We start from the raw sequence: 25,622 nt of genomic DNA on the forward strand, positions 1-25,622 counted from the left end.
TATATATATATATATATATATATATATATATATATATATATATATATATATATATATATATATATATATATATATATATATATATATATATATATATATATATATATATATATATATATATATATATATATATATATATATATATATATAGACACACACACACACAATTATTTAATACGATGTGTTCTGAAAAACGGAAAATAAATCCACGCCTTGGTAATTTGTAGGAAATCCAGCATAAGTAACTTCATATTAAATTCTGAAACATATATCTGTAAGATGTGTACAGTGGTACAATGCTACAGTGTTGGATCCTCATACTCGAGGTCCGGCGATCAAATCCTGTGACTGAAAACTGTCGACGGTGGCAGTATAACGCTTTTTTCATTAAAAAGTGGGGGTCCACCCCAAACCTCGAACTTCAACAGAAAAAAGCACCCTCCCAACCATGTCACCACGTGGTGGGTGCTCTCTTGCACTCTCCCGGGGTTGATTATTGGGCGCGTGTGTGCAAAAAAATCTGTTGAATGTAGAGAAGGCCACGTATATGTATTGTGCCGTCCACAGAATTAAGATTATATGTATTGTACCGTCCTTAGAATTAAGATTGTATATACGCTGTAAATATCTTAATACAATAAATATGCAAATATATTTTTAATATATCTTTATCAACATTAGATAATGAACAACGAAAATAGTAATTATAATATCTCTGCAATTAAAAGATTAAAATAAGACGGCATAAAAATTTAACTTCATCCAGAGAAAATTATTTGTGATTTTGAATTGTTACAGGCACGTAAATTTATAGATAGATATACAACAATACCAGCTGAATATAGATTTATAAAGCGAATCCAGCAGGTTTTGTTCGAATCTTAGGCTACAGTGAAAGATACAGAAGTTAAAAATTTCGTATCTCTCTCAAGCGTGATTGAAAAAATTAGATCAGAATTAACTAAGGAAAACGAAACGAAAAAGTTATTAACACGCCCGTGAGGCAGTTAAAAAGTTTATGTCAGATAACAATGGTAAAGTTATAAATGAAAATAGTAAAGGGTATTTTGAAAGTGAAAGTAGTGACCAAAGTGAAAGTTAATATTTATTCTGCAATATTTTGTTCAGATCATAATATTTATCCTTGACTTTGTCAAGGGATTCAGAATTTTTTTTATTCTACCTGATTATTACTATTATGTAATACTTTTTCTGGTTTTGATGACATTTTTATTATTTTAGTTCTATTTACCCCATCAAAGTTATAAAATCTAACTGATTTTCATTTGTTTAGTACTTTTACCCCATTAAATTAACGAAAAATCAGCAGAAAGAAAATATGTTACAAATAAATATTTGTTTTTAAAATTATTATTACACAATTTTTTTCTCGATGAGATTATTTTGATTTATTCCTGATAACACCTAATAATTTATTAATCGTTTCAAATTCTGACATAGCTGTTTTAATATCGCCGAGTTTACGTCAACAGTCAACGGACTTCCAAAGAAATCATCGGCTATTTTATTGAGTTTTTGAAAATTTCTACGAAGATTTAAAACATATTTACGTGAACGTCATACTCAGCTCGCATCGTGGCTAATTTAGTGTCTACTGTATTATAGTTATTGTCTGCATATCTTTTGTTGCAGCATCTTCATCAGATGTTGGATCTCTTAAAACAACTATTTTATTTTCATTCATACTGAGTTCACCTGTCATTGTATCACCGGTAGACCGTAAATAATTAGCAATATTTTTTGTAATTTCATTTCTAATAGTCTCTGATTTTACCACCGTCAGTAATTACTGAAATGTTATCCGCAATAGCGCCGAGAACTCTACGAATACTGTCATTCCATTTAATATTACTCGACTTTGAAACACCGTATTTATCCTGAAAAATAACAACTTCGTCAACTCCAGAGAGGTTCATAATATCGGCAGGTTCGTCTTTCGTCGTGTAATTTGACAAATCGATATCATCTTTTTTTTTTCTTGTCTTTGATAGAAGAAGATCTTCCGTAAATATCTACCATTATACTTTAAGATCTGTTTAAAACGATTAGCTACAACTTGTCATACTCGTGTACGACTTTATGAGGCGGTAATGTTGATGAAGATATAGCGTCGTGTACAGCAATTGCTTCACGCAGGCATACTGGCGGATCGGTTATTGTTTGTGTTGGTTATGTTGAATACCAGACTGGAGTTTTTATTGTGTTTACGTAATTTAAAAATTCTTTTGTTGGAGCCAACCCAAATGAATCAAAATAAATAAGTATACGTGGATCAATTGCGTATGCCACCAAATGAGTTCCAGGACCAGAACAATTATGAAGATTTATGATACCTATTTCAATATTGTTTGGTTGTTTTGGTTGTTTTGGTAATTGATCACTCATAAAAAACATCTTTTTTTAGTAGAATCAAGTAAATAAAAATATGACATTGGAAGAATTAATGAATTGTTCTTGGAAGTCTCAGACCTTCCCGTATCGATAAAGGGTTCCTGGTAATCTTATACCTTTCCCCCTTTTTTAATCCTCTTCCTACTACTTTATCAAAACCCATTTTACCAGCAGATCAAACAGCACCAAGTGAAACTGTTTTTGTAATAGGTGGAGCAGCAACAGGTAATAAAACTGGTATAGCTTCAAGAAGTGGAAATATGCCGCCTGTTTTAATTGAGTCTTTAACTGCACCAGCAGAAAGATTGAGTTTAACGCCTGTTTTTGATTGTTTGGCGCTATTGAGATGCCTGAGTTGGCGTTCTGATAATGATAGTTTATTCGGACCACCTGTGATCTGATATTTTTAGTGATATTTTTATTCCGCAGTTCTTTGCTGAGCTTGATTGAAGCTTTTTAATCTGACCAGGAGTCAGAGTAACGCTAACATGATGATATGACTTTATAAATATCGTGAGCGATTTAATTACAGTTTTCTACTGGAGTATCAATAACTCTCATTCGTCCACCAACAACTTCATGTAGCATTGCTTTATCGCTGAGTATAACTGCAATTGCTCTATAATTAACACCACCAGCTGGGTTCACGCGAGCTTTAAAATGAATATCAACGACAGATTGTTTAAATAAGTCTATATATTGCAGGGAAAAGTAATAGATTGGAGACAGACTTGTAAAATCTAACTGTGAAATTTGCAAACCAGTATCTATATTTTGATCACGTCATATAAACGTCATTAAACGATGATATGCACGTGCTACATAATTCAGATCAAAATTTAACAATATATCTACAGATGGTTCTTGATGTCCATTTATCTATAAAGAAACTTCACTAACATTAAAATTGTGAAATATCAAAAGACTATTTATTTGTGAATTTAATCGAACAGTATTTTGTAAAGCAATAAATATATGTCTTGGTGCAGTAACTCCTTGTTGTGATGCAATATGCCATGTAAATAACCCAGCAACATTACTTTGAATGCTATCTGTTGTCATTGTCAACCATGATAGCAATGATTTTCCGCCTGAATTCATAAAAGTAATTAATTTTTCTTCTTCAGCAATTGATGGGGTCATTACTGGCATCCACAGCGAAAGTTTTGTTAGTTTTACTTTACCATGAAGTGCTGCAGTTGCAGAAGGATTAGCTCCTTCAACATCCGAAAGTGCATCATCATCATCAATAGCCTTTCTTACAAGTACAACTACTGTATGCTTAGCTGAAAAGAGAACTTTTCTGACATTTCTACAAAATCCAAAGATATGAGACAGTGGAATTGCACATGAAAATATTCTACGATTAGCTTTTAACATTGATCTACGTGCGGCAAATCCCAAGTTGGAATTTGCGTTCGTCCATATTACTGCAGGTGTTTCTGCAGTTCCTGCAGCGTTTTTTTACATTACCTGTAGTTACGTTTTTATATTCAGAATGATTAGTGTTGTCTTGAACAAACATCATTGACAGACCAGCTGATCTTGTATAATCATCTGAATATCTTGCTAAATTTAATATCGTTGTAGCAACATCAACGTCTTTTTTAGTTGTTTCAATATTTCTTCCGTCAATCATGTACGTAGCGCTGTCGAACAAGGCCATAGTACCATTGTTAACAAAATCAACACTATCACCTGGATCATATTCAGTATCATCTACTTTTACAATTTCTCCTTCTACTTCAATAAACGCTTCAGCAGGTAAGAAATATCTACTTGTAACTTGAACTTGCAGTTCTATTCGACTACGCTGATCTGGTACATGTGCGTCATAAGAATAATACTGATAATCGCGTATAGATTCATCTTTCAGAATTGGTGCTTCCATATCAAACGCTGGATCGGATATATGTTTGAACATTTTATTATAATTATTATCGTCTAACACGAAGACCACTTCCTGGTATTAAACTTGCTGTTATATTTTTTTCTTTTTGTGACTGGGTTACATTAGCCAACTCTGTTAGTTTTTGATTTGCAGCTTGATTTATAATTTTACTGATATTTGCAAGCATAACTTCATTGCTGGGTAATTTTACTGGCTGTGGTTTTCTTCGTACTAATCGAGATAATCTTTCTTTGATTGCCGAAAATGCTTTATCGGCAATATCACTAACAGCACCAATGCCTTTATCACGAACAACTTCAATAGCTTTCATTCCTGATTGCTTTGCAATCGGTATTGCTTTTGGAGCTATTATGTTAAAAAACAAACTTGAACAACATCACCAAGTCCATCTCCGTAAATCGCTTTGTACGTTGGCAATCGTGAGTTTACTACCCTAACTATTACAGGCCCACGTTGAGCATTGTGTATAATCATTTTTAAATTACATGCTGATTAGTTAATTGTTTTCAGTCGCTGTAATAATCATCAACAATTTCATTAATGAGAGAATGATAAACATTACGATCCATAACAGCGCCTGTAAATATCAAATATGTCATTAATAATTTCTGGAGAATTATTTCCTGCGCGTTTTCCTCTGATCAGAATTTCTAAGCTATCAACATCGGCAAGAACACTGTCAGGACAAGTAAAAAGGCCGCTTCCTTGATTAGAAAAACCATGTCCAGTTGCTCCTTCTTCCTCATTATTTTTATATCTGCTTACTTCTCCCATTTTCCTGAGACTGATTTCCATTTTGCTTCTTTCTTACTTGGTGAAGAACGTAATTCCGTCATTCGTCTAATTTCTCCAAATTCCAAATCTTCTTCTTCTCTTTGTTTCCTTTCTCGTTCAACCTTTTTAAGTCTCGACTTCATTTCTTTAACTCTTTGTTTCCTTGATTGTTCAGCTTCTTCAAGTTGCAACTTCATTTCTTCCTCTTTTTATCTCTTTTCTTGTCTTTTTTGTTCAATGTAATTATTTACCTTCTGGTTAAAGATGCTAAAATCATTAATATCTTTCACAGATCTGATCTGCAGAGCATTAGTAGCGACACAATATACATCCTTAATCCAATCGGTAGCTTTTAAAGTATTAATATATTCGGGTTTTACTTATTTTTCTCTTTCACGATATCCAAACGCGGAAATATCAATTACTTTGTCGGATTTTCGATATCGGCAGTACCTTCAGGCGTAAATTTATCTATTATCGTGGTTCTGACTCTTGGCAGAGGTTGTTGTTGAACTTCAGGTTGTGGTTGAGGAGGTTTCTGGAGTGTTGGTTGAGCTGTTTGAAGACGGCAGGCAATGTTTTAAGAATTTTTTGTGTTGCCTCAGTTGCTGTAACAACTTTCTTGGCTGGTTCGACAATTGGATTAAATAGTTGTCCTGTATCTTCTGCATATTCAACTTGTGCTTCTTGGCGTTCTTGCAGTTTTTGTTTGCGAACTTCTAATCTTTCTCTGGCTAATCTACTAGTGAAAGATTCCATTATTGATATAATAATGATTTAATTACTCACACATTTATAGCAGCAGAGGAGGTGCGACCTCAATGAAACGTGCGGCGAGTAAACGAACGCAAATACAAATTTAGAAAAAAACACGAACGACAAAGATAAAGTAACAAAATAAACTAACCAAATTAGAGAAACTCTTGGTAATTTAGAGGCTTCAGTTGGCGTTATTGACCTTATATTTTTTATTTTTTCGTATGAGGTTTTATTTTTCAAAAATGACGTTTCAGCAAAAGGTCTGTTCGCCTCCTCTGCTGCTATTGGAGAGAAAAAGATAAGTGCAGTTACTGTCTGCGAGTTTTGCATGGGCAAATTTCCAATCGTCCTGACCCACTACCATCAAGACAAGATAATGAAACAAATTATTTTTAAATAATTAAAAATTCTCTCTCTGAATCAAAGGAGGAGGGTAGAGAAAACAATGGTAGAATAATATGCATACAGGTATAAAATCGGCCGAGGTTTCTAACTCAAATAATTCAGTACCCTCTATCCTCTATTGTTCCTAAGAGGCAAATGTAGGACTCGAATAGCAGTGGAGTATAACGACCGAGTTATTCCGGTTTACGACTGAGTTATTTGGGGTTTCCTGCGAGGGCTCTAAATTATGGAATGAAGTATGAACTCGTGATTCAACAGGAAACATCCAAAGAACCTCGACTGAATTTAATCCAGCACGAAAACTTCCGTTTGGTCGCTCAACAGTAAATCATTAGTTTACAATCACAGATGCTCGACGCAAGCATAATGTTGAGGAAAAAAAAAAACAATAATCTGAAGGGAAAAAAATTCATACACAGTGACAAAAATACATTAGATTACTCCCATGACCCGTTCTGACATAGGACCCTCTCTATCATGCTATATAAGCAGGGTCCTATGTCAGAACGGGTCCTGGGAGTAATCTAATGTATTTTTGTCACTGTGTATGAATTTTTTTCCTTCAGATTATTGTTTTTTTCCTCAACTTCATGCTCGCGTAGAGCACCAGTGTTTACAATGTGGTATCCATAAGTATTGATTTTTCCTGCTAAACGCTTTCCAGCCACTTTAACACCCTACCCCGTCCACTAAAAAAATTCAACGGATTTGCACGATTTGGAAGATCGACCTGTGGGGACATTCTGAAGACGGAATTTCCGTCATATGACGGAGAAATTTCACCCATGTGCAAAGAGACAAGAAAATGGGTCAGAAATTTACATTATACAGGAACTTACAACCATCAGCACAAATATATATGCTTTTCCACTTATTGATGATCTTTGTCTTTCATGATGATGCAATGTACCTTTACCATTTTTTCAATTTGTTATCTATTTAGCGGGTTACTAGAAAAACTGAAATATACTCAAAAACCGAAATACACACCAAAATGCACATATTTTGCACCATAATACTCATACGATAAATGTACTATGATTTGTATATGTTTGGAAACAAATTGATGTTGGTGATTTTTACAGGAATTATTTACATTGTTTATATTTTCACGTAATGAAGTCACTATGTCATACTTGATTGGACAGCTTTTTTATCGTTCTCTATGTCTGTTACATCCTTATTTACTTTAAAACTCATAAGTATATGGCATTTCCACAGAAAATAAGTAAATACTCATTCTGAATTCTCAGTCATAATCTCACTCTTATGTTTTAATTTCTGACCGAATCGCAATATATCATAAGCCCAATGGAGGTAAATCAAGTATGACCAAGTGATGCCAGAAATTGGTTAAAAGTCAATTATTACTATCAAACTCGCTTAAATTAAAATTTGTTATTATTATTATTATTATTATTATTATTATTAAAACAATTGCAAATCATAATATTGGAGTGTACACAAATATATACACACCATAGAAAATATTTTTAATTCACCTGGTACCAGCTGTCCTATTCACACCAGCAGAAACGAATAGCGTGTACAGTTGTAAATCTTGTGGTGTGTACAATGAGGACGACTGATAAATGGTATGTAATTGATGTTGCGACGGGCACATAGTGCTCGTATAGGCCAGGTCAGTCAGCTATGCATAATCAAGAGACACAGCCTTGGATGAATGGCACGTAATGTGTGCTTCTCACGTGATCACCGTACTTATATAAACAGTACAGTGTCCACGATTTCAAAAGAGATGTCAAATGTATATGTGACAGAATTAAAGCAGTGTCAGATTAGTATCAACCTTATAACCTTACATATGCACATGTCACAGAATTGTTTTATAAAGTGGCTTTCCCTGGGAAGAATAAAAACATGGTAAATTTGCATAAGCTTGGAAACATTACTTACGTAATACGTATAGGCTACTGCATTTGTATGGGAAAATATGAACGTTTTTTCTTCTCTCGGATAAATACTGCACGACCTTTGGAAATAAAGTATTAATCCGAGAAATCTAGTTAATTTATTCCCATACAAATGCAGTAACCTTTTTATTATATACTCCTTTTCTTAATCTGCTTGTTCTACCTAAGGCTTAATTATAAAAAATACACTACAAGAAACAAAGTGCAGCTGCTATGTGACAATCCATTTAGCCAGCGGAAATAATAATTTTTCCTTTTCTTGGCTTATGTGTTCTGAGGCTCTTAGTTTCCTACCAAAACCTTCAGCTACATTGTTTTCTCGAATCTAGTGTTTTGACAGACTTGTAAAATGGTATGTCTGATAGATATGCGATAGCCACTGGCTGCGATATGTTTTTCTGTGCTATATTTTTACAAACCCTAGAGAGCACTGGTCATAGTCTGAACCATTCTATTTGTGAAAGATACGAATATTCTCCTAAATTGTTGTTGTTGTTGGGTTTAACGCCATTTTTCAGCACGCGATTGGCTATACATGACGGCCAGTATTAATGGTGGAGGAAGAAACCGGGAAAACCCGGGAAAGAACCACCGACCCACGAGAAGCTACTGGCAAGCTTTCTCACATACCCACATTAGCCGAATCCGAGACTCGAACCCAGGCAGACAGTTCTCCTAAATAACTGTTTCAATGATAACGGTGTTTTCAATTAATGCGTTTCTCAGGTTTGTTGTTGACACTGCGAATATCATGTTCATTCGTTTGCTTGTTTGAAAGTTAGTTTCTGACTCGGTGAACTCGTCCACATAGTTGACTTTATCATCTATACTTTTAAATGGACAAAACAGCTTTTTAGTTCATTCACAAACAAATCCAATCAAACAAAACTTAAAGCGTCTACTTCATGAGTGTACATGGTTTGTTTACAAAGTAGTTCCTGACACACTATACTATTTTTAGGCACGTTCGTGCAATATCAAAGAATTTAGTATCGTAAAATACCGCACAATTCTGACAATGTAAAACACGGAGACAAAAATGAGCGTATAATAAATATCCTTTTGAATGCCGAGCTTCTGGATGCTGATGCTGATATATCAATTACTATTGTACAATTGGGACATTCAGTGCTGTGCTACACAAGGACCAGAAGGAGTATTATTTTATACATAGAATTAACTCCTGATATGATAGGTTGGATCATTACAACATCTTCGAATAACCTTTATAACTGTGAAATATGGCACCTTTGGGCACTAGTGACATCATGCAACAATTTGGTATAACCTTCAGATACGGTTTTAGTGTGTAAGCAATAGTCCATTTAGACGTTTAATACCTTGCTAATATTCTTTTTATTCCAAAGTTGCTAAATAGGGCATGCGCAGATTATGCAACAAACTAGGAATGGGTTTCGTAACTGTAAAGCATGATTCAACGTGTCGATTATAACAGTATCTATACAATTTTCCGACCTCTCAATATCATTTTTAGGACCAAATAATTAAAAGTAACTAATGAAATTTTGTAACATATTTATAAAAAAAAAAAATAACCTGGCACACACAGTATCTTGAGATTATTTTTTAGGAGTACAGCCCCAAAAATGACATGAATACATCATGTAATAATTTGTAATAGGCTTCATATATGTGAAACATGGGTCTAAGCGGCGATATTAACAGTCCCTTTAGAGCTTTCCTACCTTCGAAATATTCGATGTTTTTAAACAAAATGTTTTGATTCAGTCTTTTCCAGGAACACACAGGGACCCAAATTTGTTAGAAATATAATGCAATACAAATAATATTAATAGTTAAGCTTAATTAGGTAAAAAAAAATGAATAATATATACATTATTTATAGTTGAAATATATTATATAACTCATATTAAATTATTTCTATAGATTTTAATGTACTTACGCCAAAATATTATCATTTTAAGGTGTATTAACTGAGTTTAAGATTACAGTATTGTGTCTCTAAGTAGCTTACGGAAAATAAATAATAAATAAATAGGTTTAATTATCTTTGGAAACAAATGACTGAGTTTGAACACTATATATTGACTATTGTTTAATAAAGAAGACCCTTTTTTTATTTTGTGTATTGCTACGATGGCTAAATGGTTTGGGTTGGGCCATTCAAATTGCCTCATGTAGGTCGAACCATTTCTACAGGCATTACTTTATTATATATATATATATATATATATATATATATATATATATATATATATATATATATATATATATACTCACTTTTTCCCCCGTTAACTTTACACTGTCAGAATCATGCAGTATTCCCCGATATTGAACCCGCACGCCAATACACATATAGCATTCGCGTGCATAAAGAAACTACTTTCTATTGTAAACAAACAATGGACGCAGAAGCCAGCACTTTTGATTTGTACACAAATCATGTACACTCGCTAAGAGGCGCTTTACGTTGCGGTTGTTTAAATTTGTTTCTGAATGAACTAAAACCGATGTTTCGTGGACTGCCACATACCAGCTGCTTTAGCACATTCCGCGTTGATACAATCTTTCTGATTTAGGATAGCTACAGTATGTAACAGACGCAAGATAAGGTCCTTACAAATAATATACAAGTGACAAGTCATATACTCTCTTCTTTAGCTGGTGATAAGAATGGCAAAAAATATACTTAGTTTTACATCCTGAATTTCCTCAACATGTACTTTCTTAGTTCTGCAAATCCGAATTACATGAGCCATGTCATAGGTTCTCAAACTGGATTACACATTTTGAAATTGTACTGTAATTTCGTTGATAAGTGCAATTACACCCTCCTTACTGCATTCAAAATGAAATAAGCATTAAATTCCATAGCGATAATTGCAATTGAAAGACTTCATATTTTTCCCACATTATGATTTCAAATATTCAACGACAGAAACAGAAACACATTTGCAGATGTCAACACGCTCCTCCCTAGCTTCTTCAATCTCATGTATTTCATGTGGAATTGTCACATACAAATCAAGTCCATAATCACGAAATTTTCTAGAATCGAGAAAAATACCAAAATCTATTCATTCCAGATCAAATGGAAAAGTTGTTGCAATGCACATTCATTCACAATATGACTCCAAATTTCAATTTTAACGAGACACGCCATTTTCTTTCGAAAGTTATGTCGAGCACATGACTAAGTTCAAATTTATCTGGGCGAAGTTATGTGCGCAGTAATAATGTTGTTGTTGTGTAATGATGAATATGCGCTTGTGTATTTAGTTTGGAATGTGGCATACATTCATTTACGTTGTTTCTTGTAGAGTATTTTGTTATATAATTAAGACGTAGGTAGTATAAAAATGAGCATATAATAAAAAGGTTACTGCATTTGTATGGGAAAATATGAACTCGTTTTGTCGGAAGGATATACTGCACTCCCAAGGTCGTGCAGTGTTCCATCCCAAAAACTCGTTCATATTTTCCCATACAAATGCAGTAACATATATATATATATATATATATATATATATATATATATATATATATATATATATATATAACTTGACTTGTATATATATATAACTTGACTTGTATATATATATATATATATATATATATATATATATATATATATATATATATATATATATATATATATATATATATATATATATATAACTTGACTTGTCATCGATAACGGGGTAAAAGTTAGTTTTATATGATTCACTTTCATAACAGATTTACATTTATCCGGTACAGGAAACGTTTTACGACAAAAGGGGCATATGAGTCATACAACTCCGATGATACGTCCGCTCGATACAGCACCAAACAAGCATTTTATATTATAGTTAGTGCTGTACAGACTAACAGACGAACCGATCTTACATAGACCTCGCCAATGCCGATATAGCAAAGCAAACCACATGATACAATTCTCAGGCGTTACCGAGATATTGAGGAAATAGTTACTTCACATATAACCCTAATCCTAACACAACGTGATAAAAATCCATTTTCCTACTAAACCTCCTGATTTTCGTGAATTAAGTACCTATCTATAGGACTCAATAAGACACGTATTGCAGTGAAAATTGCATCCAAATCGCAATGTTTGTTCGTACAATATTACCAGAAAACCGTATACTAACCTATGATAAACCTTTGGGAAATCACAAGAATCCGAATTTCTCCCAAACCACTCAACCGATTTTCATGAAGCAAGAACCTATATTTCCATAAGACATGTATTGCAGTGAAAAGCGCTTAAAATCGCCCTGTCCGTTCTTGGGTTATTACTGAAAGCATGTAACCCTAACCCTAAACTCTAACACTAACCCTAAGTCATAAAAATCCGATTTTCTCCCAAATGCATCGACCGATTCCCATCAACGAGGTATGGTTGGATTATTCTCCTCAGGAAGCATCTTTGGACATATGTATTGTAGAACTCAGATGATCCTTATCATTGAATTCTGATGATCCGTCCGCTCGCTAAGTAACAAATACTCATTTCACATTATAGGGGCGTTGTAGGTGGCAGACAGACGGACGACCCATATTTATATATGTCTCGTCGGGCCGATCTAGCAAAGCAAACCGCATGACAAAATTCCCATGCATTACAGAGATATTTAAAAAATAGTGATCTGGCAACTTGGCCATTTCACTTCAAGCAGATTGTCTTACGGTACTAGCCTGAAAGACACGCTTTTTTTCCAGTTTATCTCGTGTAGGGTATGTTTTTGCACTCGAATCCAAGTATTTCCGTAACCCCTCAAACTATCTTCATGGACTAGGTGTCTCAGCGTGAGTCTTTTCCGGGTGCATCTGGCAGTGTCAATGCCATGAAACGATTACTAGGGGTCACCAAGACATTCAGTGAAAAAATAGAAAGTCATCTAATAACGGTAAAATCCAACTTTCGCTCGAAACGCTATAACTTGGCCAAATATCAAGCTGTCTATCGCAACAAGATATCGATAGATTTATCTTCTCCAGACACACACTGGTATCAGAAAACTCCGATGATCCGTCTGCTCATTACAATAACAAACACTTATGTCACATTATGGGGGCTTCGGGTCACAGAAAATATACGCACCACCCTTATATATATATCTCAAAGGCTGATCAAACAAATCAAATGGCATGAAACAAATTCCCACATGTTACCGACATCTTGAGAAAATAGTTACTTCATGGCTAACCCTAAACCTAAGCCCTAACACAACATCTGTGGACCGATTTTTATGAACCAAGTACCTATCTACCGAGCTCCATAAGACACCTATTGCAATGAAAAGAGCATCAAAACCGACCTGCCTGTTCGTACGTTATTTACCAGATAACCGTAACCCTAACCTACGATAAACCTATGGTACATCACAAGAATCCAATTTTCTCCCAAACCACTTCACCGACTTCATGAACGAAATACCTATCTGTCGGGACACGTACTGCAGTGAAAAGCGCATCAAAATCACGATTTCAATTCGTGCGTTATTACCAGAAAACCCCAACCCTAACCCTAAAGTATGATGAACCTATGGGAAATCACAAGAATCCAGTTTTCTCCCAAATTACTTTACCGACTTTCACGAACAGAGTATTTATTTATCGGGCTCCAATAGCCACGTATTTCAGTGAAAACGGCATCAAAATCATACTCAGATCGCCCTGTATGTTCGTAAGTTATTACCAGAAAACTGTAACCCTAATATATGATAAACTTACGGGAAATCACAAGAATTAATTTTTTCCCAAACCGCTTGACCGATTTTCATGAACGAAATACCTATCTATCGTGCTCCTCCAGATACGTATTGCAATGAAATCTCTTTCCGTTCTTATGTTCTTAAAAGTAAACCCTAACCACAATTCTAAAGTATGATAAACCTATGGAAAATCATAAAGGAATCCAGTTTTCTCCCAGACCACTTTACCGACTTTCATGAACGAAATATCTATCTCTCGGGCTCTATGAGCCACGTATTCCAGTGAAAAGCGCATTAAAATTGCTCTGTACGTTCGTATGTTATTACCAGAAAACTGTAACCGTAACCCTAACAAATATATGGTAGAGTTCTATAAACTATGTTGGAAGACTATTGGGAGATTTCTTTGCAGGTTATTAAATTATGGATATACTATAGGAAAACTTTTAGATTTTCATACTCTGGGTACATCACATGTCTACCAAAGGAAGACAAGACAGAAAATATTTAAAACTTTGGAGACCTATATCTCTCCTAAATAAGTTACTGCAGATAGGATTAAAAAAAAAGTTCTCCCATCAATAATCAGTGATACTCAAAAGGATTTATGAAATGCTGATTCATTGGAGAAAATACCAGGCTGGTATATAACATTATGGATCAATTAGAGAATGAAAATAGATACAGTTTATTATTTTTAATATACTTAGAAAAAGCCTTCGACTCCATTAACTTGAGCTTCGTAGAAAATAGCTTTACAATCTTTTAACTTTGGTGATTCTGTTTGTAAGTGGTTTAAGCTGTTTGTAATTACCCTGAAAGTTGTGTTATAAATAATGGAAATACGTTGTTTTTTAAACTTGAAAGAGGGTGTCGTCACGATGATCCTCTTGTGCCTTATTTGTTTATTATCGGTGTTGAGATTTTAGCTATAAATTTAAAGCAAAATGCGGATGTACGGGGACTCGTCTTTGATGTCAGTGAGTATAAATTAGTCAGTATACCGATGACGCTTTTATTGTTCTGGATGGATCTCAACATTCTCTTAAAGCAACTATGAATATCTTGCAAGACTTTTTTCTATTATCTGGACTTAAATTTAACATAACAAAAACAAATGCATATTGGATTGGAAACAATAAATTTTCTAATGAAAGAATATGTCCCCGATATGGAACTAAACTGGTCTTCTTCCAACTTTACACTTCTTGGCATCGATTTTTCTCTAGACTTACAACAAAGTAGTGGAAATTACTTGTAGGAAGAAACTAATAAAGACAAAAATAATTCAGGCAAGCTGGAGTCATCTTTCATTGATAAGTAAAGTAATTGTTGTAAAACTCTTATTCTGCCCCTATTCATACATCATTTTCAGCACTTCCAAATCCATAAGCAAAAATTGAAGCAGAACGTTATCGTACCTTATTTAAGTTTGTATGAGTGGAAAAGTAAAGAGAATTAAACGTGATATACTATTAGCCCCGGAGAATGAGGGAGGATTAAATAAGACACACATTTAGCCATTTATTAGGTACATTTAGATAAGATGGGTTAAAAGATTATTGGAAAACGATGATGGAGCGTGACAGAACCTAATCAGCACAACTGTTTTCAGAAATATGAAGGATATTTGGAATTTAAGGAGGGGAACATTAGAAGAAATTTGTAAGCGCATTAAATAGAGTTTTTGGAGAGATGTAAATTTTGACAGTATCGAATTGGAAAGAGGATCTGCAAAATCCAAATGAGTATTTATCACTGAGTTTTTAAATATTATGTTCCACCGAGAAAGTTCCATCAATACAAATCCTAGAAAGATGCCGGTATTGAAATTCTTAATGATTTTGTTGATGATCACACTAATTTAATACCTTTTGAAATGATAAAACAACAAAACTGGACGCGGCAATTTTTGAAATACCTTTTCATTAATATCCGAAATTCCAAAATCTTGTAAAGATGAAATCAAAAACCATTTGACACACAACTTGTTTGATACGCTGCAAAATAAGATAATGAACTTGCAAAAACAAAACTTATTGAAATTTTGTTTACAAAGATTTTTAAAAAAAAGTAAAGATCCAACACACTGGTAAGCAAGAAACGTGGATACAATTATTAAATAAAAACAATTAATAGTGAGAAGTGGTCGAATATTTATAGCCGGGAGAAACTTTGTACTAAAGATACAAAATTGATCTCTTTTAATTTTAAACTAATTCATAGACTAACTGTTACTAATAATTTTTTGAAAAGAGTTAGTGTATTAGATCACGACAAATGCACTTTCCATAAGAGTGAGAACATATATTCTGCGACTGCAATATTACTTCAAAGTTTTGGTACTCTTTTACTAAACTTGTAGTCCAAAATATTGTCCGTTTGGCCAAGAAGGTAATATTTGTAGGAAGTGAATAATGGGGAATTTTATGTTATCTGTAGCTTATTTTGACTAAATGTTAAATTTACACTTGCAGATTCAACATGCAAAATCATTCCATTTATGTTCTTAAGCATATAGTTGAAGCGCATAAGAAAATTGAAAAATATTCTGCTTAGTTAAACAAAAGATAGGGCCATTTTTTTTTTAAATTAGCTTCAACTATGAACTTGTAACTTGTGGAATGCGATAAAGCAGGAACTAATACCGTAATAGTGAGAGATCTACGTCATCTATATACTGTATACTTGTGTCAGCCCATCTAATTTGTGTCCAGAGATATTGCGTGCAATATGTATGTGTGCATGCGCGAGCGCGCGCGGGTGTGTTTTCCTTTTTTGTGCATTATTTATTGTCCCTAGATTAAATGATAACCAGAAACGTTTTCATTGCAATGTGACTTCAGGATGGTGTTCCCCGACCCAGAGGTCAACCTGTTACAGGGATGATATATAAGGGGCAAGAATTAACCAAATCAAATTATAATTTAATAAATGTTTGAGAGCTGGTTTGCATCATAAAATAGCAAATACCACTGGCTCAACCTTTATATTTTTTTTATACAACCACAATTTCAGAGATAGCAAGGAATTACTAATATAATAAGCATGATTAAGCACGACAACACCATCTAAATGTATGTTGTCCTGTTCCAGCTTTGTAAAGGAAGCTAAAGCTACCGGAACAGCAGTTGTGCTAGTGCCTACTCGTTCATTACACCTTGCAGCAACAATGGCGGTAAATGACGGTTAGTGCTACTTCAACTTTTGATTTTGCAGTTTATAAAAGCTTCCTCACTTTAAATAAAAACATTAATAGAAAGTAATCTTTGTGGTATCATAAATTCATACTGCCATGGTTTCATGACGATGGTAATTGTATAGATTTCGCTTTCGTAAAGCGTATGACTCTTAACGACACATATTTTCGAGGTTAGTAGTTTTTGGTAGTTTTGACAATGCTTTTAAGGCATTATTGACTATGTTACGCCGACCTGGAGTGCTGTTTGAAGGTATTGAGACTTGGACTAAGAGTCTGACGCTCTATCATCTTGGCTTTACGGCAGATATTATATTTCTTGATGAACTTGAAATCAGCGGATAATATAAGGATAACAGGCCAAATTAAATATTTCATCTCAGGTTCATAAATATGGAATTTTTGAGAAGATCAAAGCATCAGAAATAACAAATTAGCAAATAATATATACCCTTTTATGGTTTTTGCTTATAGCAAATACAAACAACTTATTTTATTGTCTGCAAAAAAATATTTTCCCCAAACTGACATTTCTTTTTTTGTTCAGTGTGAATATTGAATACAGATCCAGTAATGGCATGTTTTTGGAGGTTAATTCATGAAACAGTCTCTAGAGAATATAACCGAATTTTTCTTGAGGCAAAATGTACAAATGTATGTGATATATCTATCTATATATATATATATATATATATATATATATATATATATATATATATATATATATATATATATTCATTCAGTCGGGCATTTCTGCACACCTAAGGTTTTCGTTTCCAATATTGAAGCAAAACACATTCCTCGAATTCGAGCGATTGACAAAAATAAAATACAGCAATGCTTACCAATTGAAAAGTGCAATTGTCACCAGAATATTCTGTTCAAAATAATATTAATTTTGGACACAGGGGATACCACCCCCTGTTTTTCCTGACTCGCGATATGTCTTCCTATTCTGCGCATAGCTTTGAAAAGATGTAATGTTTATCCATCTTGATATAGAAATGAAATATATTACTTTGGACTATTTCTGTCAGCAGTTCAGTCGAGTAATTGGGTCAGGTTTTTAGCTAGTTTTACAAAATTCAATGTAAAAATGCCAATAAATGGCAAGAGATATTAAGCAAACTAAACCAATCTTGTAAAACAGTAAAGTTCAACATTTTATGAAAAATAAGCTATTACATAGAAGAAAAATAGTAATGAATAGCAGGGATGGTCCTGGCTTTTAAAAAGCTGTCGCAAAAAAAATCGCCAACCTCAATATTTTGTCGCCAATTTTCAAAAAGTGTCGCCAAAACAAGTAGTGTACATTTTTCCAAGTGTTAATTTAGTCTATTAATGTAACAGGCAATGAAAATTACAAAAGATGGGTTAGTTAATACTTTAATTACAACAAGCATTAACAAAATGTTACAAAGTGTTACATGAAGATCCGTCGCCATTTTAGGGCTGCCCACTTGTTGAATGCAGTTTCAAAGTCTAATTTTTCACATCTATACATGCTGATTCTCATTAAATTCTCAAGAGATAGGATGCAGAGCTTATTTCTGATGTCAGTTTTTATGAGGTTCATCTTATGGAATCCACGTTCACAGTCTACAGTGCTGACAGGTGACACCAGTAGTCTCTCAGCAGCCCCCCCCCATGGCTAGCTTCACAAAACTTGTAGCGAATTGCTTCCTAAATCCCAAGAATGATCACTGAATGCTGTATAAATTTTCTCGACAAGAAAAATAGGATCTCCATTCCCACGAATGAAACTTACACGAGTCAACACCTGGCAATACTGGACCGTATATATAAGCATAAATTCACACCCAATTTAGGGATTCTTTCACTCCTGTATTTTGAGAAATAAATAATTATTATTAATTATGCAAAACTGTTTGTTTTTTTTTTGCTATTTCTTGTTGCGGAGTTTAAGTCTCTGCAGCCGTAACACGGGACTGATGGCAAAAGGAAAAGATCAATGAGTAAAATGCTGCACTGGCGACAGATGTAATTGTGATTGAGATTTTTTCCATTTGCTTTGTATTTATACACAGTAGTCGGTACTTAAAAGGTTATCAGTTTTCTATGAAGGTTCAGCAAAACTATTGTATTGGTGTATGTATAAAAAAACAAAAAAACAGAAGGATTAGCGATACAATTAATTGTATCCGTTCTATTCGCGTCTTCAGAAGTCGGTCAGTTGTAGATATAGTGCGGTAGCATGATTGACTGTATCGCAGCATACAGTCCTCAGCCCAGACGTCAGCATAAGCAGATTATGATGTAACAATGCACTGTAAAGATGGGGTTGTCAATAAGAAAAAAGGATCGTTTGTGTAACAGATTGATTCCAGTGCATTGCTTAGTCAAGTTTGTGGCTTCCTTTAGTTCTGCCTTTTAATTTATCCAGTCCAAATCCATGATTGTATGTACAAATTAAATAACCAATAAGTATGTCGCCAAAAAAATCGCCAGATGGGATATTTTTGTCGCCAATAAGGGAAAAAAATCGCAATTTGCGACATTGGCAAAGCCCAGGACGATCCCTGAATAGGGTGTAATGTGTTTACAACGTCTTGTTGCTGGGGAAAAATTACTACAGAATTTAGAAACAAACTATGCGCTGGGTAATTTGTTGAGAATTTATGTTGTAATGGCAAGTAGACACGCTGGGTAGCAGACGATTTTGTATGTGTGGGACAACTTCTTGCAAAATTGGAAACTTGGATTAAAATAGCTTTGTTTCAAGGTACACATTTCCATCTTTTATACAATGTATTTATTTGTATGATTCTAAAAGATGTATGGTAAATAGAATTTTCTGGGTTACCGGTTCAAGAAGGTCATGGAGTGGGTCTTCACGTTGCCATTTAGAAATCACATTTTTATATGCATTTCGAGTCTAAATTTGGGATATTTTTGTACACTTTATCAATATCACTTTTCTTAATTAATGTATGATTCTTCTTTCTGGATACAAAATGGATTTTTGACCCAAAATAGCACGTGTTCCAGTGTTTACAGAAATGACGTATTGTTGCACAGAATTACCCGACGCGCAGAATGGTCCGACATGGCGGTATGGATGCCAATTTTTGATCTGGGATGCAGAAAATCACTGAGGCAGCAGTCCTCCGTACGCATGTAATATGTGTGGGGCAAAATTCAAAGACTTTTTGCTAGTCCTGCTTCAGCCACCTGCTTTGTGGGAAAATGTGTTGATCAATTAGCTGTGTTGATATTTACAATGACAATTCAGTGACTGAAAGACCCCATGATACATATATGTTGCCATTTTATAAGAGTACATCAAAAAGAACATGATGCAATAGCTGGGTGGTAAGTTCAAAGGCTTTGACTAGCGGCCACGTGGGAAGATGTAGATATTTAAAGTGATTGAATTCAGAGGCAGAAAGACCCAGAGATGTACATGTGGTCATTATAAAAGTACATCAGATAAACAACTTTAGCTTTCGTTATGGTGTTCATTTCCGAATGTAGCGGAATAAGCAGTGCACGTGACCTTTTTGATTTATGGGGGGTTGTCCTAATCTTCTAACAGAAAACAATGACATCTCATCTGTGGAAGAGACAAGTAAAAAAAATTATTAATCTCTTTACCACTACATTAATTTCATTTCCAAAGGTATCAACTAGGTTTGATACTACATTGTATTTTGTAGCAGTCATAATAAAAACAAACTGCTGGTTACTGGTAATGGTAGCAACGATATTTTTATCCAGTGAGTCTATAGTTGCTACCAAAAGAGTCTGATGTTTTATCAGTAAGTACATTAAAATAAATCTTGTTTGTACTATAAATATATGTACATGTATATTTATTGTACAGATAAGTTGATTTCATATTGTCACAGATTTTGTTGTACTTTTATGATAAAACATCAGACTCTGGTTACTACTGCTACTAGCAGCTCAAGGGAGAGAACTGGCATGCATTTCCAGTCAAAGATGAAGATAAGGGCCAAAAAGTTCTTGACACATTCCATATTTAGATACATAAATAAAACCTCATCTGCATGAAACTCTCCCTGATCCACACTTTGTGATTTTTCAGGAAATTTTTCTCTGAGCTGTATCAAACTCTTACCAATAACGTACAGATGGTTTCCTTTGCTTAGGTTATGATGTAAACTTTTCCATGTATTCATGAAATTATCCAATCAAAGTTAAAGAATGGGATCCCCATAAAGAGGGGTGCTGTCTGTAAAAAAATAGTAAGATGGTGGCACTTGGCCTGACTTAAGTGCCCCCAAGTTATGTTGTTATCGCTAGATAATACCCGTCACCATAGTCCTTCAGTGTAAGGCCTCCACCCTGATATTTATATTTTGGGCATCAAGGTCTTACTGCCTTAATAATGGAACTGTGTAGCATGTTTTGAGGAATATCTCACACACTTGGCAGCCCATAACAACTCTTTTCTATGAATTAAAGTCATAATGTTTTAGTCAGACTTTACGTACTCAGTCTTTTTTCTAATCAATTCAAAATCTCACACAAGCAAATGGACCAGTTTTCATGTTTCGTTGGCCTACATTTCAGTTGGCTTGAAAGGGATGGAAGCTGGGAATGCTGAAATTGGGTTAAAATGAAGTATGCTTCTTTAATGAAGCAAATAAGAATATATTAATATAGATATCTTTGTTTTGTTAAGTTACTTATCCTTTTAGCCGATTTCAGTATTCCTGGATTCCATCGCATTCCAGCCAACTTAAATATAGACCAACATGAGAGAATTTGAAATTATTAGGAAAAAGCTGTAAGAGTAAGTAAAGTCTGACTAAAACATAACTTTAATTTGTAGAAAAGCACCGATATGGGCTGCCAAGTGTGTGAGATATTCCTGAAAATTTGACTTAACATTCCAATGTTAATCAACATTGGAACAGGCTACACAGCGCCATTATTTGGGCAGTAATCAGGGTCGAGTCTTACATTGTAGGAGTACCCCCTACCACAGCTTTTCTGCCATTATAACGACAACTAATATCAGTGTTATCATTTTATTTTACTGTCCTTGTCTTTTGTACCATCAAATGCCTTACTGTTAGCAACATTTTTTATAGATACGGCAGAATCTGTGTCTCAGGATACTTTTAGTCTTATATTTAGGGTTCTAAGTGGATTACCCTTGATGCCAAATTCTCAGGAATCAAAACATATCTCGAGTCATTTATTTTTTAGTCGTGATCTCAGAGCTGGAATTGTTTTTTATTCATAGAGCAAACTGATGCTCAAGATTTCTTATCTCATGTTGAATGAAGCAAAAGACTTGTACAGTGTTTTTAACTTACGCTTAAGATTTCTTAAAATTTTAGGAGATTTATTCTCTTTACAGTTTTTATTAGCTTTCAGTTTCTTTGGAGTCTGAGTGTTGGATCAGTTTCTTTAGAGTCTGTGGGTTGGAATAATCATCACTGGCAGTTTGTTTCTGAGACTGAGACAGGAAAGAAAATATACTTCTTGAGCCATTGTGATTAATTAATATGAGCCAGTGAAGAAAAGGAAGAGGTGTATATCTCGTAGTTTACTATCAAGAGTTTCAAAAATAAAATCCATAAGCATTTTTAGTTTTATTCAGAATATCACTGACAAGTGACATTGTGGTTATTAAGTTGCACATCTACCAAGCATTTAGTAGTTTTCTGGTCCAGATTTTCCCCGTGAATAATTGAATTTTTTTTGAAGACTGGAGAATGTTTCCTCTCTATCACTTTTTCTGTTGCTGGATTTTAAAGCTGCTGACTGCTCTTCAGTACCCCTCCAAGGCAAAGTCATCCTAAGGAGGAAGTTTCCGAGTTTTATATGAGATCTATTCCCGAGTTTCATGCTACTTAAGCCAGTGGATTTTTTGTTTGTTTTCTCTAGTATTGGGAGAAAGGTTATGTTTCTTCATTGTGACATAAACTGAACTAATTGATATGTGCAATTTAAAACTAAACTAATTGATGTGTGGAATTTAAAACTGAACTAATCGACGTGTGGAATTTAAATTTTCCTCATTTCAGATACATGGTTATTCCAACCTGTACATTTTTATGATGCATTTTAATTTTGTCCAGAGCAACAGTCTTAATTACCATTGATTGCCTCTGGCGTAATGTTCTACTGAGCATATGCTGTCCATAATGAATGACCCTATTCACCAGTGATCATCATTTGCTAGACTACTATTTACACTTTACTGGCCTTTATGCAAAATCAGTATGAACTGGGCAGAGCCAGCATGTGGCTGGTGTCATGCTTAGGTGATCATAGCTGAACTGAGGTTAAATTGTTTCAAAATTATCTTTGACAATTATGATAGAGGAAGAGAGAATCAATTATGACTTAATTGGATTAATATTGGAATCAAATGTCGTTGTTGATTGCCCATAAACATGTGATTCTACCTGCAGTAGGACAAATGTACCATTTTAAACGTTGTCTGCCACGCATAGTTTTATATTTACAATCAGTTGCTTTCAAAAATAAAAATGTATTATATGTTTAAGACAACAAGAATCAGCATATTTGTGTGTATTCTGTCCAGACTACAGTAACCAGTGGAAACAAGTCTCCTAGAGAGCGGTTTGTAATACCAGTGCAATGACGTGTGGTAATCAGGTTGCAAATGCTGATGCATATGAAACAAGCTATCAATTGATTAGCATTACTTTTGTAATCTGGAGTTTTAGGGCAGGATGTTTTCTTAGGTGTTACAAGTAATAAAAGGCTCAATGGTTGTTCATGATTGCATTCAAGTCTTTAAATAAGAAATCAGGTGACCTTTGGGTTTTTATATATTGTTGTTGCATTTGTAAAGATTTTTATAGTGGAATATTTAATGTCTTCAGTGGGCACCAGTCAGTGATCTTGTGAACAAAATTAAAAAAGCTTATGGATTTTATTTTTTTTAAACCTTGGCAGTGAACTACAAAATATACACCATTTCCTTCTTCATTGAATTTCGTATATGGTTTGTATTAATTAATCATAATGGCATATATCTTTAGACTGCAGATCTAAACTGTTGTCACACTTTAGGTACTAATACTCAAATAACACCAATATTATGATTCTGTGTCACGCTTTAGGTACTAATACTCAAATAACACCAATATTATGATTCTGTGTCAAGCTTTAGGTACAAATACTCAAAAAACACCAATGTTATGATTCTGTGTCAAGCTTTATGTACTAATACTCAAATAACACCAATATTATGATTCTGTGTCAAGCTTTAGGTACTAATACTCAAATAACACCAATGTTATGATTCTGTGTTAAGCTTTATGTACTAATACTCAAATAACACCAATGTTATGATTCTGTGTCAAGCTTTAGGTACTAATTCTCAAATAACACCAATGTTATGATTCTGTGTTAAGCTTTATGTACTAATACTCAAATGACATTAATGTTATGATTCTGTGTCAAGCTTTAGGTACTAATACTCAAATAACACCAATGTTATGATTCTGTGTCAAGCTTTAGGTACAAATACTCAAATAACACCAATATTATGATTCTGTGTCAAGCTTTAGGTACTAATACTCAAATAACACCAATGTTATGATTCTGTGTTAAGCTTTATGTACTAATACTCAAATAACACCAATGTTATGATTCTGTGTCAAGCTTTAGGTACTAATTCTCAAATAACACCAATGTTATGATTCTGTGTTAAGCTTTATGTACTAATACTCAAATGACATTAACGTTATGATTCTGTGTCAAGCTTTAGGTACTAATACTCAAATAACACCAATGTTATGATTCTGTGTCAAGCTTTAGGTACAAATACTCAAATAACACCAATATTATGATTCTGTGTCAAGCTTTAGGTACTAATACTCAAATAACACCAATGTTATGATTCTGTGTTAAGCTTTATGTACTAATACTCAAATAACACCAATGTTATGATTCTGTGTCAAGCTTTAGGTACTAATTCTCAAATAACACCAATGTTATGATTCTGTGTTAAGCTTTATGTACTAATACTCAAATGACATTAATGTTATGATTCTGTGTCAAGCTTTAGGTACTAATACTCAAATAACACCAATGTTATGATTCTGTGTCAAGCTTTGGGTCCTAATACTCAAATAACACCAATATTATGATTCTGTGTCAAGCTTCAGATACTAATACTCAAATAACACCAATGTTATGATTCTGTGTCAAGCTTTAGATACTAATACTCAAATAACACCAATGTTATGATTCTGTGTCAAGCTTTAGATACTAATACTCAAAAAACACCAATGTTATGATTCTGTGTCAAGCTTTAGATACTAATACTCAAATAACACCAATCTTATGATTCTGTGTCAAGCTTTAGGTACTAATACTCAAATAACACCAATGTTATGATTCTGTGTCAAGCTTTAGATACTAATACTCAAATAACACCAATGTTATGATTCTGTGTCAAGCTTTAGGTACTTATACTCAAATAACACCAATGTTATGATTCTTTGTCAAGCTTTAGATACTAATACTCAAATAACACCAATCTTATGATTCTA

At 33.9% G+C, this 25,622-nt stretch overlaps 1 protein-coding gene across 1 annotated transcript in view; it reads left to right on the forward strand.

Annotated features, from left to right (window-relative positions):
- Positions 1–16,975: 16,975 nt before the first annotated feature.
- The window catches only part of LOC149789308 (THO complex subunit 7 homolog), a 43,235-nt gene continuing 34,588 nt past the window's right edge, over positions 16,976–25,622 (forward strand). Inside the window, exon 1 of the mRNA XM_089975516.1 lies at positions 16,976–17,083. Coding sequence (XP_089831642.1) covers positions 17,068–17,083 — 16 coding nt within the window. The 5' untranslated portion in view covers positions 16,976–17,067. The remainder of the gene's footprint in view (positions 17,084–25,622) is intronic.

This window comes from Sinohyriopsis cumingii, chromosome 11 (genome assembly GCF_028554795.1).
Source record: "Sinohyriopsis cumingii isolate HCF-2022 chromosome 11, ASM2855479v2, whole genome shotgun sequence".
NCBI classification, from domain to species: domain Eukaryota; kingdom Metazoa; phylum Mollusca; class Bivalvia; order Unionida; family Unionidae; genus Sinohyriopsis; species Sinohyriopsis cumingii.